This window comes from Sesamum indicum, linkage group LG6 (genome assembly GCF_000512975.1).
Source record: "Sesamum indicum cultivar Zhongzhi No. 13 linkage group LG6, S_indicum_v1.0, whole genome shotgun sequence".
NCBI lineage: Eukaryota > Viridiplantae > Streptophyta > Magnoliopsida > Lamiales > Pedaliaceae > Sesamum > Sesamum indicum.
The window spans coordinates 21,905,907-21,921,948 of record NC_026150.1 but is presented as its reverse complement, the minus strand read 5'-3'; the positions used below and the strand labels follow the sequence as shown (position 1 = coordinate 21,921,948).

At 35.3% G+C, this 16,042-nt stretch overlaps 3 protein-coding genes across 6 annotated transcripts; all 3 read right to left on the bottom strand.

Moving 5' to 3' along the window:
* LOC105165437 (probable beta-1,3-galactosyltransferase 13) lies at window positions 3,315-7,428 on the bottom strand. The gene is made up of 7 exons (XM_011084453.2): window positions 6,692-7,428; window positions 6,050-6,202; window positions 5,893-5,975; window positions 5,676-5,775; window positions 4,794-4,907; window positions 4,220-4,362; window positions 3,315-3,785 (listed from the first exon to the last, which is right to left on the bottom strand). Exons 1-7 carry the CDS (start codon window positions 7,033-7,035, stop codon window positions 3,697-3,699), a joined length of 1,026 nt encoding a protein of 341 aa, XP_011082755.1. The 5' UTR covers window positions 7,036-7,428; the 3' UTR covers window positions 3,315-3,696.
* Window positions 7,975-10,936, bottom strand: LOC105165436 (ATG8-interacting protein 1). Of its 4 annotated transcripts, none has more exons than XM_011084449.2 (4): window positions 10,779-10,935; window positions 10,334-10,387; window positions 9,051-9,884; window positions 7,975-8,347 (listed from the first exon to the last, which is right to left on the bottom strand). In XM_011084449.2, exons 3-4 carry the CDS (start codon window positions 9,855-9,857, stop codon window positions 8,243-8,245), a joined length of 912 nt encoding a protein of 303 aa, XP_011082751.1. In that variant the 5' UTR covers window positions 9,858-9,884; window positions 10,334-10,387; window positions 10,779-10,935; the 3' UTR covers window positions 7,975-8,242. The 4 variants fall into 4 exon arrangements, with proteins under 4 accessions (XP_011082751.1, XP_020550595.1, XP_011082752.1 ...); XM_020694936.1 differs by having other exon boundaries at window positions 9,051-9,881; XM_011084450.2 differs by lacking the exon at window positions 10,334-10,387 and having other exon boundaries at window positions 10,779-10,936.
* LOC105165823 (ABC transporter G family member 10) lies at window positions 11,942-14,122 on the bottom strand. The gene has a single exon (XM_020694553.1). The coding sequence runs from the start codon at window positions 14,011-14,013 to the stop codon at window positions 12,193-12,195; it is 1,821 nt and encodes a 606-aa protein (XP_020550212.1). The 5' UTR covers window positions 14,014-14,122; the 3' UTR covers window positions 11,942-12,192.

The following is a 16,042-nucleotide window of genomic DNA, read 5'->3' as shown; positions in this document are numbered from 1 at the left end:
ACTAACATTTCTAAGTAAGAATTAAAATACAAACTAATTAATTCAACTTAAAATTTATAAAAAAAAAAAAGAAATTGAAAAATTGTGAGAGTCCAACCATAGGTGTGGTGTTTTGAGGAATCTTTTAGGTGGCATGTGATGTGAGAAACCCAAACAAGGGGTATCCAACACACAATGTTGTATTGGGGAGGAAGCTCAAAATAGAAACCCTCAACCTCACCAATCAATCCTAATAAAAAAAAAAACAGAGGAGGTGGGTTGGGGTGGGGTGGCTGGTACTGAATGTTGTAGATAGAAAAATCTTTTAATTCAAATTAAATTTGATCGAATCAAATTAATTACATTACAAATATATTTTTTTATTATATAATTAATTAAAATTTGATCTGAGTTAAAAGATCCAGTATAAGTAGAGGATGATTTGCATTAAGGGTGCAGTTAGCAGTGTACAGATGGGTACAGTTGAAGTGCAAAGGCGCCTCCATTTTAGGATTAGGGACAAGTAGTTGGCTCCACATCTTCCCAGCAACTTTACCTGCATTTGCACCTCATTATTGAGTCATGGTCATGTGATTGAATAATTTCCCAGTACTATAATTCTAATAATGATGTGGGGATGTTAGGTCTTTACTGCTTTCTCCAATCATAGATCAATCATCTTCATTCATATACTATTAACTTTTCGCTTCAATGTTCTTAATTGTATTTCATAATTAGGAATGTATTTATAAGTTGGTTGTGATTGGTTTATTTTGTTTGAAAAAGTTGGTCATTTAATTCCTAACCTGTTGGTGGAGTTACAGTTATCGAGTCGAATAATGGTGTGACAGGTTTTACTGCAAGAACATTGTAGAACGGGCTGATACGCGTACATGATGTGATTAAAGTCTCATAGCAAGATGTATTGTTCGCTCTAATTTTTTAGACCCATAGTTTCATTCTAAGAAGGTGTTTAGTTAGAGGCAAGAGGCCTTTGTATGTGCAAACTTTTTGCTTGCGGTCAAGGATAAGTACCACCATCAAAAGTAGGCTCCAACACCGGTAACTAGGACAAGTCCCGTTAACTATAAGTTGCTTACGGACTTACATGCACGTACTTGCATGGATATAAACATTTGTACAATTTGATGAGGTAATTGGGAGGCAGGAATAGGATCGAGAGTAAATTATGACAAATTTTATAGTAGTTTGTTGTAATTTAATGGAGAATCAAAGCAGAAAATATATATTGTGTGTGGATTTGTGTTTTGAATGTTTTATTTTGGTGTTTTGAAGATAAAGAGAGAAAAATAGAGATAAATAAGTGTGTGTTGGAGATAAATTGTATGTTTGGATTTGTGTTTTGAGGCAATTTAAAATATTTTAAAATAAATGGTGTAGGTTTGTTGTTGGGATTTAAGATACAAAAATTACTCTTCATTTTTTCAAATCATATCTCTTATATATGTTTTTTATATATATAAATATATATATTGCGTATAATGATGTATTTTGAAAGATAAAAATTACTGCCCAGTGTCAAATCATGTCTCTTCTATATATTATATATACAAAGTTAAAAATAAAATAACACAAATAAAACATAAAAAATATAAAAATAAATATTAAATATATTTTATTTTATCTCGAAAAATGTCAGGTTATGAAACCAAACATAGAGGTATTGTTTGTATTATTTTGGTGCATGTAGTGGCGACAGAAACTAAAGTGGGAGATTGATGAAGGGCAGAGGCAGAGGCAGAGAATAGCTGTCGATGGGGACGACGCCGTCGTATCATATCATTAACTGTACCTGGCATCTGCATCTGCACCTGTTATAACATAGGAATCTCAGAAAATAATTCAGAAGTGGGCTTTGCTGTCAAAACTGAAAAGCCCACGTGAAGCCCATTTGCTCTCACCAGAAGCCCATTTTGATGGAGACAACCGAACCGGCTGCTCAAACTTGTCTTCCAAACCACCCTTTCTCCTTGTTTCGTGTGGTAGATTTTTCAATTTTTTTTAATAATAATAATTAATAAAGTATGAAAAAGACGATCAATATAACAACTCTTATTGCATGCTGCTTCTTGAGCGGATTCCCCCCATTCCCATGACTTGTTGCAGTGTTATGTCGAATTTGAGCAACCAATCAAAATCAATAATTATAATTAAATTATAAATTTATTATTATAAGCGAATTCATATTTAAATCAATTTGATTTTACAATGCATTTTATGAAAACGTTGCACTTGTTCAAAGCTACCTTCATAGTGGTTGTGTGGTGGGATGTGGAAGGGAATTAGATGAAGTACCAATTTTTCATAAGAAATTAGACAGTTCGTCCTTCTTTTCTGTTCTAGGAAATTTCTTTTTGCCTAAATTATGTTTGATTGAATCAAATCAATTACAGCGTAAGTGTGATACATTTACTATGTGATTAACTACTCTTCATGAATTGCACAACAATTACGTAATAATATATTATATTTTTCATATAATTAATTTAAATCCAACTAAATTCAATTTGAATTAAAAATTTTCCTGACAACCATGTTGACATAACATAATCAGAAAACGAAAACAAGTACTGAAAATTCATGATCAGTGGAAAGGAAGCCCATCTCTACATTAGGCCTAAGATTTGTGGGCAGAAAGCAATTGGACATGATTCAACTGGTGGGCCACTGTGTCGGAGGCCCACCATGAGAAAGCACTCGATGCTTTGTAGATTAGCACTCTTCATAATGCGAAATCATTAGCCAATGACATGAAAAGTTAAATTGATTATAAAGATAAGGAGTTTTGTGTGTAATGATTGACAAGAAATGGTTGGATATAAATCAAGCGCAATCTCTCCCTATTGTGAAGGATGACAATTGTGGGCGAATCTTTGGGCAGAATGCAATTGGATCGAGTTCCAAGTATTATTGGGCCAACTGCACAAAGAGGTCCACCAAAAAAATTTAGCGCACTAGCTGCCTACAAATTGAGTTGATGATAAGGGTATCGATTGTGATGGCCCTACCAGTTAAAAACTTTTAAGGGATAATTAAATCCATGCCCTCGATCTCATGGTTTTTTTACACTAATTATTTCTATTTCTTTGAATATTATATATATGCTCATAAAAAATATCAATACAATTTATACAAATTACCCATATTTTTTAAAAAACTACACATATACAACATAAAACATCAATATTATTAAACAAATTATCCATATTTTTTAGCTATCAGGATAATTTATGTAATTATGATCTATTTGTGTAAAGAAACCTTAAATTAAGGGTACAATTTGAGACCATGATTCTTACTTAAGCCCCCCATCGTAATAAATATATGTTTGTGTCCATGTATGGCGAAAAAAGTGTTGCATGTTAGAGGGAGACAGTTGAGAATAGTGAACATTTGATGTACTATGTTACAAGTATAAAGAATGAAGTTTGTGACAACCACGAATGAAAACTTTGGTGATCTCACAGCAACTCATGTTTCTACTACCTTTTATACTTCAAAACTTAGAATTCCATGCTTCTGTCAAAACCTCTGTATCTCATATGGAGAACCTGTTCTTGCAAATCTCTTCTGGATATAAAGTCAGGAGAAACATAACTGTGAATGTCACCATATAATGCAGGGGAATCATCGGACTTGGTCCGAGGAAGCATTCCCAGCAACGTGTTCCTGTTTTCCGAAGTGCAGCTAAGTTTGTTAATCATCATCTGATGGCAGAGTTGAGCTTTTCGAACAAATATCTTTACCATGAAGTTCCAACATCTTCTTTTCAGGATTGCAGAGTCCTAGAAACCAGAGACGTTGTAATGAGCAACAGTCTTTTCATAGCAAAACAGCTCGTGGCAATACACAAATTATGTCAGTGTGTACTACTGAGTTTATTAAACTAGCAAACTTCCAAAGAGTACTGAGTGGTCTGAAACAAAAATTGCTTAGTTTGAACAGAAGTTCACTGTTCATCATTATTAAGCACTATAAGAGAAACAGCGGAAAAAAAATGAGCATGCAACAACACACAGATCGGCATGAAAAGCAGTTTTTACCATTCACACGTCGATTAGAAGACATGTCTCGCTTGAATGGGCAACCTAGTCCTATAGTTCTCATGTCTATTATACGGTCATATTCATCATTGACAAAATTATTTTCATCCAAGAGAATCGGCAGCAGAAGCAATACAAGGTCTAAACAGATGTTCGAAGTATCAAAAGGTACATACCTGAACACTTGGGAATATCCCACACAGCAATGGATGAGGACGAACACTCTGCTTCACATAGATTTTGGTTATTCTCATGATTGACGTTCATCGCGAGCATCCAAGAACCGATAGTGACATCCTCATTGCTAAACATCCGGAAACTGAATATCATACATTAACAAATACATTTAGCAGCAGATGCAACCGTGGCATCTGAAGGTCTAGCTAAGGAGAGTTAATCAAACCAAAATCCAAGAAAAAAGGGAGTGGGGTAGCTTAGAAAGATGGCTATTATGTTTAGGATGACAGTCGGGGGCAACGTAGAGCGATAATTTCTTTATCCTTTCTGTCACCATCAGTCAATACAATAACTGATAACTACCTATCTAAATAGTTTAAGAAGCTATGTTATATGAACGAGATCCCTTAAGGGAAAATAAGTTTTTGCGTTGCACAATAATCACAAGATGCAAATAATGATGATGTTGTGAAAACAAAACCGAGAACAATAAAAGTACCACGAAACCCAATTCAGACACACATCTAAAGAATGGAGAAAGTCATGGAAAAAAAGATTTGAAAGAGAGCTAACCTGTCATTTCTTAAGGCGACCAAGCTTGCGACAACATCTCTAGAAAGAGCATAAATTGGACCATAAGCATGAAGAAAGTATTCCTTCCCAAGCAAATTCGACAGAGGTTCGTACCTGTACAAATCAAGTACCCTATCACCTAACCATACAGAATAAACTGCAATAAGTTTCCATATCTTTACATGATTTAAATGTTCCATCATATACCAGTGCAAAGTTTACTCAGGATGTTAATGGAAGAGGGGAAGGCATATTTGAGTACAGACGTACCTTTTTCGTGTAATTGACAATATAGAATGGCATTAACACAAAGAAAATCAAACTTATTATTATGAGGGTTGGCGGGTGAGATGATGATTTTAGAATCTTTTCGTATTTTTATTGATTCACATGTCATTAGCCTTCTTAAGTCCTCCAATCAATAGAGTAACGCCTTGAGGCCCAAAGGAAAATGTGGAAGCAAGAAAAGTCTAAACCACAATTTGCTCTTTGAAAGTTCTGTAAGTAAACTCCCAGATTAGAGCTCAAAAAGAAATCTCTAACCAGAACTAATAACCTTCTGCCAGGTGCACAAATACGGGAGACGAGATTCTTCATCAACCCATGAGCTCGCCAATAATTACACAGGTGCATATCACAATATCCTCATTTCTTACTATTTCTCGTTTTGCGAGTTTTTAGAGATCATTTAGAATACTGAAGCAAAGGTCCAGTATTGCAAGAAACCCACCTTGCTTTCAACTTTAACAAAGAAATACATAAATTATAAATATCCAGCATAACAAATGCAATTATCACAGAGATATTGAATCTAGATTGATACAAAGTAACAGATAACTTCTGATTGCATATAAACATACATAAAGATATTATAGAACTAACCATTTTAACTTTGGATCAGTGAACACTGGACCTTTCTTCATGCACCCAAGATATGTCTGAGAATGTGGACGCTCTTTAGCCAGGAGCAAGGAAAGACGATCTGCTCATGAAAATGTAAGAGCTAAGAGTGAATTTGCATAAAGCACGTAAAAACTTGAATGATGAAGCCTAATAGTGGGCGAACATTAAGCCAATTTAACATTCCGAAACTAATCACCTGGTCGTAAATAAATGTCATCGTCAGCTTTGACATAAAAATCAGAATCATAAAGAGCATAGGCAGCTTTGAAGAAAGCTAAACTGCAAGGAAGGGCAAAGTCATAAATCATAGAGAATAGGTATACAGGATCCATTAATAATAAGCCGGAACTCACGTTTTGTACGGGAGTTTACTGTACTCCTCTTCAACATCTAGCAGCAGAAAATCATCATACTTTGCAACCTCCTCCTTAAGTGCTGACATCTTCATTTTATCACTAGTTCTACCAATTACGAATCTGAAAACCAAACCGGTGCTTTCTTCCAACCTACCATTCCATTCCTAGACATTAATATACCATTTGCACTTCACCCATAAAACAAAAGATAACAGACAGTTTAACTAATGACACGCGTCAAATTCAACTCGAAAAGTGATGCATGGAGGAAAAGTTGAAGTTAACAGAAACAGATCTCGTTAAAATGCAGCAATTTCCTAAAAGTTTTCAAGCAGGTGACGGCAGACATTCAGTACAAACATATGGCTGTTTTTGGCATATCCTGTCCCTCTTACAACTAAGTATAGCATCAATAAAAAGAAAGATCATCCAATTAATGCAGCAAGATGAACTAAAATAGCAAATAATCACAAACACCAAAGAATAATTCTTTACATTTGCAATCAGATAAAGAAAAACACATCCAGCAGAAAGCAATTTAAACAAATCAAAAAATATCTACGGCAAACGCATTCAACAACAAAATGCGTAGAATGGAATAACGAATAGAGCAAAATGAAACCGGGAAGTAATGAATACCGTTGAAGCCCCTGATGATCAGAGGGAAACCAGGTCTGACGCAACGCCCTGCGCCGGCCAACTGATGCGAACCCTGTTTGAATACCCACAAAGCCCATCACTTTGTGACGCTTCTGCCCCTCGTCTGTAACACTACCACCACCGCCATTAGAAGACTTATCCCAGGTGACGGACACTGACAGCGGCTTATCATATTTGCACTTGTAATCCAGGCTGCGCCGTGAAATCGCGACAAACCCTATGATGAATCCGAGAAGCACGATTAGGAAACATATGATCTGGGGCGTCGATCTGCGGGGAGAGAAAGACTGACGCGCGTAGAATGCTTTGGGAGACGATGGCATTTTCCAGCTATCGTTCCCAACGGAAATTAACTCAAAAAGAAGAAAAGAAAATTGCAGTTGGTCGAGATTTATGATGGGTTTTGCTGAAAAAGAGCATAGGAGTAAACGTAAAGTTTTAGAACTGGAATACACAGGAGGAAAACGGGATCTGAGTAATTGAACATAAAGTAAATATACGCTTCGCGATGCTGTAACAGCGACTTCAACTGAAACTGGATAAGAGTGGCGCAAAGTAGAACTACAGTTTTGAGTTTGATACAGAGACACTCAGTCTGCTGTTCTTTCTATAATCTACAGGTCTGGATTGCATTTCTACTCCTCTAATTGTAAGAAGGTAGAAGAAAATAGACGAGGAAGCAAACTTGATTAATGTGAATGTCCATACGTATTAAAATTAATGAGTAGTAGAAGTGTTGTATGAAACATTGTTTGGAACATGTTTAGGAGGTGAGAAGATTTGAACTCTTAAATAATTTAGTAATGATTATTGCGAGATTTGTTATAAATATAACCGTATTGTTTGAAATATTATAAATATTTTTTGAAATTAACAATCGTTCAACAAATATGTCTCACGACAGTTATCATTGAGATTATTTCTTAAACAACTGTTAATATCTGTCATGACAGTCATCATGCAACATTGTATAGTGTGTCATTCAACTGAAATAATAAGTCTAATTTGATAAAATAATATATTTTTTGAGTAAAATAATGTGTCCATTTGAATGAAAAATCATATCTTTTGACAAATATTCTTTTTATATAGAGATGCTCACTAACACCTTTTTAATCTCTATAAATAGAACCCTATTCACTTCTTTTTCATTCATTCATCACATAACATTCTTAATACTACCCTGCAAACTGGCATATTAGCTTCAAGAATTTCGACCAGACCTGACTACCAAATTAAAAGACCAGGACTAGGACTCCTCAGAGAGCAATCCACATAATTTCTTCCATATGAAGTGAAATTGAAGCAAAAAGAGCACATACTACAAGTAAAACATTACAGCATAGGAGACCAATGTGATTGCCTACCCAATTCTCAAGTTACTTAACACCATTGCTTTAGTAGACCCCTCGTAAAATAAGACTATATTAACAAGCACAGTAGAACTAAATTCAAATTTGAGACACAAAGTAGTACATCACATGCACAAAAGCCAGCTCTTCCCCGCTTCAGAAACTGCTAATCATCATCTTATAGTTCGGCAGAGGTGCTTCCTCTGACCAATGAACCCCGTCGGTGGCCACCAACAATCACATCTTTAAACCGGGATATGGGACCGAGTAGCCTGCCCATCCTCTGCATAGTAGAGATGCATGATCAAGTGAATATACAAAAACCGTCTAAATGCAGATCCAGCAAATAACTGGAGCATTGATATCTACTTTTAATTGTTGTTATTACCCTATACAACGTTCACAAGCTAGACTTTTTAGGAACAGAACTTTTGCCCTGGCTATATAAATAGATCTGTATCAGACTATACGGCCCAAGAATGAATTATAATATGTGTGAATAGTAACAAAGTGTGAATGTGTAATGTAAGTACATGTTCATCACAGTTCTCCAGCCAGAAAGAGAATTTGATGAAAGAATATTCATCAGCTATCAGGCAAGTGCTGCCCTACAAGTTGGTTAGTTTTCTATCTGGTTAGTTTTCAATCATATGTCATCACACCTTCAAAGGGTGGTGGATTGTAATTACATTCAGAGGCAGGTATATCCTTACACACAAGAATATAGCCCTCTTGTATTCAACAAATTAAAAGTACACCTACCTTAAAATCAGTTTGATTTGCGAAAACAGAAGAGTAATTAACCATTTTGGATCAGAAATCAAGCATATTGGTGAATCATATATATCTTATTCTCATGGGTGTAACTGATCCAGATATAAGCATCATAATCATCCGGAAAAATAAAAGGCAAAAATAACAAGCTGACCCCAGTAAGTAAGCCTAAAACAGTCATTTAAGAGTTTATATGTATTAAGAGGAAATACCTCATCACTAATACCAAACTGCCACTTCAGGTGCAAAACCTGCCACCTCTGACCAATAATAACAAGCCCCATAACAGCTGCAGCAACAAAAATAGACCAAACTGTATTCGCCTCTTTTGCATGGGTATATAGAGAGAAAGCCTGTCTTTTCCACCATGCTTCACAAGGAAGGGCAGCACCATCACACTTGTCTCCCTCAACAGGCTTCTGGAAATTTGGCAAGCCTGAACCCAAGGCATGTTCAAGAGGTTCAATTGAATAGTCAGTCCCCTCACCCTCCTTGATATTACTAGACTTGCCCATGGTTGTTTCACAATGTAACGGACTAAACTCTGCAGTTCCATAAACACTCTGCATTTCATCAAGAGTTGCATCTCCTCCAAAGTCCGCACCACTAACGGATACTATGTTACCTTTTTCATCAAAAATCTGAATTCCAGGAAATTCATTAGACATCAGCCCTTTGATATGTATATTTACTTTATGCTCCACGTCTGATTTAACTCTTTCCTCTTTAACCAACTGAGATACATCATCTTCACTTCCCTTTTCATTGTGTATCTCATTGTATTCAGGTTCCAATGGCAAATTCTCATGCTGACTAGGAGGAAAAACAAAGTGTCCAGACATAAACATAGCGCTTGAAGTTTCAGCCTCATGCTCCCCAACTAAATTCCTCTGGCTATCATGGCTTGAATAAATTTGTTCGGAACTAGAACCAGCAGCATATGCTGATGCAGTGAGTGATACAACTTCCCAGTCATTTCCTCTAGCAGCAGTTACATTTCCTTCTTTATTATCTGCCATCTACAGGATTCTCATTCAATATTTCTACTGAAAACAAAAATTGGTGGAGAAGAGTTAGGAAGAATTAAAGAAATATTATTCGGGATAAAATTGCCTGAAGCTTGATGTCATGATTCACATTACATTATCCTGCTAAATACTTCATGGACATAGAAATCCAATAATTAGCCTAATTAACACAAAGTACACATAATATTTAGTCGAGGCATGGTTTTATCATTTTCTAAAGCACTAGCATTTTTTCACTGAACCATATCTTGCTAGGTGGAGAGTATGAACCCAGCAGAGTAATTCGACCATAAGGCTATTGGTTTCTGTTTGCATCCAAATGTATTATTTGGATGTTCTTGTTAAATTTTCGGTAGTTCAAATTCAATAAACTGATTTGATGATCATTAGTTATACTCGAAGTACCTTCCACACATGTCTATGCAACTTCCACATACATACAGAAAGAGATGTGAAGGTTCACTTACAGATTACAGATAATCGAAATTCAGTTCATGCTGGACTTTTGCTTGCTCTTCTTTCTGAAATCCAACAGACGAAGAATTCCCGTTACTATTCCCCCAAAACCAAACTATCCAGCAACAAAGGCCACAACCAATCAATTCTATCACAATTCACCTACTTCATGTCGATGCAGCTAAAACAAGTTTATAACCTCGCAAAACATCGTGATTCAGATAAAAACAACAGAACATGTAGATACACCTCAAAACCAATAAGACTCCAACAGAGCTATCATATTATCAGCTACAACAAACACGCACAGATCCCGAAAAGTATCCACAACAGCAAATAATCCAATCAAACAGAACAAAATCATCGGATTCGGTGTGCGGTCGAAAGATTGACAATCAGATCGTCGTATTCACGCAACAACTATAATCGATCAATTAAAAATCGAAGCATACTTACGGAAGAGGAGTTAGAGTTAACGATCGAACGGAAAGAACACAACTCCACCAAGGAAAATGATCGAAGATCTCCTGTGAAGAACTGTAATCTAATCTAAAATGCCTTAAATATTAAATAATATGAATAAATCAATAATAATATAATATATTATAAATTATATTTGCTGCTTTTGTATCCAATTTATGTTTATTATGTAAGAGTTTCCAATTACTTAGTGATATTTCCATATCCGTATAGCGGTTGAAGGGCTTCCCGGTTCCAACGATTGCGTGTGTAAGAGAGCAACTATACGCTGTTTCGCAGTTTCGGTGAGCTCCCTTTTGGCTGGGGATTCCACCGTTAGATGGGGCAAAATGATGACTTTTAGGTTACATAGACCTGATGATTAAAACTAAAATTATAAATTTTTATCAGACAAATTCATTATTTTATATGTTTTAATAATTATTAATAACTTGAATTCTTTTTTTATGTATTTTGTTGTAATAATAAAAGTGTCAAATCCCTCAAAAATTAACATGATAAGTTTAATTTGAGGTTGATGTTCAAATTCAATAATTTTACATTTAAGCTCCTGAACTTCATCTCAGGTCGTTAAGTTGCTTCTTGTCACTAGAAAAAAATTAATATGTAATTATAGTTAATTATTATAATTAAAAATAAATAATTATAATAATTAATTATTGATTACAATCACACAAAGGTTGTTAATCGTAACTTTTATGAATATAGTTAAAATATTTGTCATAATTAAAAATTATATTAAAAAATATTTTTTATGGCTTTTAGCCATAAAAAAAATAATTTTATAGTAGATAATCTAAATTTTGGTATCAATTTTTATTTGACAATAATTATTCACTACAATTTTAGTCAATATTGATAAAATTATAGCTAGTAGTAAATTTTCTTCTAATGTACGTACCTCTTTAGAAGATATATTTTTTAGTAATAGTCAAATTGTACAACTCAATGTGGGAAATTTTAATTCGAATTTGATTTGGTTAGATTTGAACTAATTATATAATAAATGCTATACACTTATAGTGTGATTAATGTATAATTCAAAAAAAATATTAAATTAAATAATAAATATATTATACTTATTGTATAATTAATTTGATTCAAACATGCCTGATATGCGTAAAAATTTGCCCCCAAAATGATATATTGATCCAAGATGATTAGAAATGATTAAACTTGAGATGTCATCCCAACATACACAAGTAAAATATTACAACAGAATCTCCGAACTAATTCTTGTTCTATTTCTTACCACATAGTTCACAGGCCCAAAGGGAAAAGGAATAATGTAGAAAATTAAAGATTGAATATATGATTTATATGTAACAATTCTGTTTCCCGTCTCTAGCTAGACATATATGGTTATTACGTCAAACTGTAAAAGAATTTCTCATTTCCTGGTTCTGTAACTTCTGTACCACAATATGCAAAAACAGAGCACTCTGTACCCAAAAACAAACCCCAACATCACGCCCAAGTTGCTCCATTTCTGGGACTCCTTCAACCCCTGCTGTCTCAAATACTCACTCCCATACACCACACACTCACCTTTCACGCTGTCCAAACACTTGCCGCCGCCTTTCCCGCCGTATTCGTTTATCATTAGGCTCTCAAAAGGGTACTTGAACAGACTCAGATAATGCATGAAAATCCAGTACGAGGGTATGCTGTCCTGAGCGATGAAGTACCCCGAGAACAGGAAGAAAGAGCCCATCAGCCCGGCAATGACAGATGATCCCATGATGAAGTTGGGGACGAGCGCACTGAAACAGGCTGTGAAAGAATTGGACATCATCACAACCATCCAGACAACCAGGGAGAAGTAGAGGAATCCGTCCATGTCCCGTCTCAGGCCGACTAGCCAGTATGCCGGCGCGCTGTAGAGAAGGCCGATGAGGAGGAGGAAAGGAAGGAAAACAATGGTGTTTGCTAGTACGTATGATGATACTCTGTATGCTCCTCTTGAGGTTTCTCTGAGGAAGATGTTTCTCTCCTGTAAGAAGATGGGCAGGCCTTCTGTGGTCGATGATAGCAGGAAACTCAGGCTGAATGCGAAGAATCCTAATCGGGTTTGCAAGGAAGCCGTCGTTTGGTCGTCGCTGACGTTCATGTATACGGTCCCGAGAATGGAGCCGACAAGGAGGGCTTGTGCTACTCTTGTTGCAAACAGCTCTTTGGTCCTGAATATGTTCTTGCTGAACCTTTCACCTAGTATTATTACCTCCTGGAAGTGGGAGTTTTGGTACGAGGGACAGGGGAATCTTGCAGCACTGTCTGCATTACTATTGTCTGGATTGAAGCAGCTACTATGGGATACTGAAGTTTGTACTTGGACCATGTTTGTGACCTCGATTGCAAATTCAAGAACATTGATGTTGGTAGGGATATGATGACCAGCATATCTCAGTTTCTCTTCGAGTAGCTTCAACGAACCATCGTGGAGCACGAGCCCATTTGACAGCAGAATGAGCCTGTCGAGTAGTTCAAGGATTCTGAATCCAGGTTGATGGATAGTCAAGATGATCGTCTTAGCTTGACTCACCACCATTGACCTTAGCAGTGTGATTACATGAAGTGCTGATGCTGAATCTAAGCCCGAAGTTGGCTCATCAATGAATAACACAATAGGGTCATGGACTAATTCGACCCCAATCGACAAACGTCTCCTCTCTCCACCCGAAATACCATTGTTTGATCCTTTGCCTACCCGTGAACTAGCAATATGATCAAGCCCGAGTTCACGTATCAATGATTTCACTCTCTGATAAGGCCACCGTTTCCCATCCGGCAGCCTCAGCTGTGCGCTATACGTCAACGTTTCCTCAACCGTAAGCAGTGGGAATAAAGCATCGTCTTGTGTGATGTAACCTGATAATCTACGAAACGTTTCAGCATTGATAGGATGGCCGTTAACTAGCACCTGGCCTGAAACCTTTCTTGGAGGGATCTTTCCAGCTAAAATTTCCAACAGAGTGGTCTTTCCTGCTCCACTTGGACCAGCAATTGCTGTGATTTCTCCTGGTCTAGCCTCAAGACTCACATTCTTGATGATGAACCGTGGTGAAGTCTTAGGTTTCCTGCAAGAGAGAAGAGAATCGAGTAATTCATTACATGGGCTCTGGTAAGAGTAGGACAAATTCTTGGTTTGAATGGTATATGTGGACGTTCTCCGGTGGTGGCCGGAGACCGGCATCGTTACCGGCAACTCCATGGAGTAGGGAGTGAAATGGAGGAAAGAGAGACTGGTTTGATCTGTGAATGGGAAATAAGGACAAAGGGGATGAACTAACACACCAACCTTTGCTATTACACTGAAGGATGTTTGAGCAGTGAATAGATAATGGTGTCCCTGGGCTGTGGAGGTTTAACATTGGCTTGACTTGAAAGTGTTGCTTGTGGGATGAACAAAAAATTGAGGATGTTTCAAGAAAACCAAAGAGAGAGAAGAAATTGGCTTGTTGCAGTTTTTGCAGGTAAACCATATGTTTGACCATGCAGGGTTGGTGTTGGTTGTTTTATGATTATTTTCCCTATCCCCTATCCCTTAAATCTAACACATCCACTGTTTTTCTAAGTACTTTATTGACATGTTTCGGAAAACTTTAAGTCATATTAAATTTGATTGAATTTGAATTAATTATATGATAAGTGTAATATACTTATTGTGTGATTGGTATATAATTCAGGAAAAACGCCCAATCATATGATAATTGTATTAAGCTTGTTCTGTGATTGAGTTGGTTCGATCAAACTTAATTTGAGTAAGAATTTCTCAGAACGTTATATTTTTTTAGTTTGTGAAGCTATTAAGTTTCGATCAATTTGAATTTTTCCTTTAAATTAGTGTTACACCCCATAAGTCATAACTGAAGGACAACTTATCTAACCTCATAATTGCACTATATATATTTATCAAAAAGAAGAAAAACAAATTGAATTTTAATAATATGGAAAGCCTTGAAATATTGGCTGTTGTGACACGTTATTCTTGCGTACATATAATAAAATAATATTTGATGCTTTAAAATATATTATAAATAAGAATAAAATATATAAACTAATACATTACATTAACAAAGAGAAAGAAAGAAAAAAAAATTAAATTAATGTAAATTTTGAAAAGTTTAATAAGTTAGTTTTTTTTATCACGAAGAGTATTTTTTGACTTCACAAAAAAATTAGCACAGCGGTGTCATTAACCACCATTTGTGAGGGTGAAATGACTTTTCTTTTTATACTAGCCGTTGTGGCACGTGGTTCCTACGTGCATATAATAAATTTTTTTACGTTGTAAAATGTATTATAAATAAGAGTAAAATATATAAACCAAACATTACATTAATAAATGAAAGAAAGAAAAAGAATAATAACTCACCAATCAATGTAAATTTTGAAAAGTTGAATAAGTTAATTATTGTATTATGAAGGGCATTTTTAACTTTACAAAAGAACTGGTGCGACAGTGTCATTAACCGTTGTGTGGATTGGCTTTTCTTTTTATATTAATATAAATTTTATATCTTATTTAAGAAAATATTAGAAAAATTGATAAAATCTGGACTGGCTTCAAGACTAAAGGGTTCAGTAGTTTAGACTTTAGAATGTACTGGCTTTGTTTGGATTCCACTCTTCGCATTTTTCGAGACAAAATAAAACACACCGAATATTTGTTTTTGTATTTTTATACCTTATCTGCGTGTTTTTCTGGTTTTCAACTTTACATATATAATGTATATATATTATATATAATATAAAACAGACATGATTTGACAATAAACAGTAATTTTTGTCTCCCAAAATACAACATTAAATATAAAATATTTATATATAAAAATATATGATTTGACAATGAACAGTGATTTTTGTTTCCCAAATCCCAACATCAAACCTACACCACTTATTTTAAAATATTTTAAATTACCCCAAAATACAAATCCAAACATATCATCTATTTTCAACACACACTAAACTTATCTCTATTTTCAAAACACAAAACAAAACAACTAAAACACAATATCCAAACACTACTGTGTTTTTAGTTGAAAGGACAGTGTGTCTCTGTTGAGTGGTATTTTGTGTTTTTTGGTCTCAAGACCTTATTGTAAAACATGTTAAAGCCCATAATATCTTCTATTCGTCGTTTTGAATATTAATATATAATTTGTCACCCTAAAAGAATACAAAGCACATAACATTTAGGAAAATATCCAAAGTCAGATATGTTAACGGGTGAGCAATGT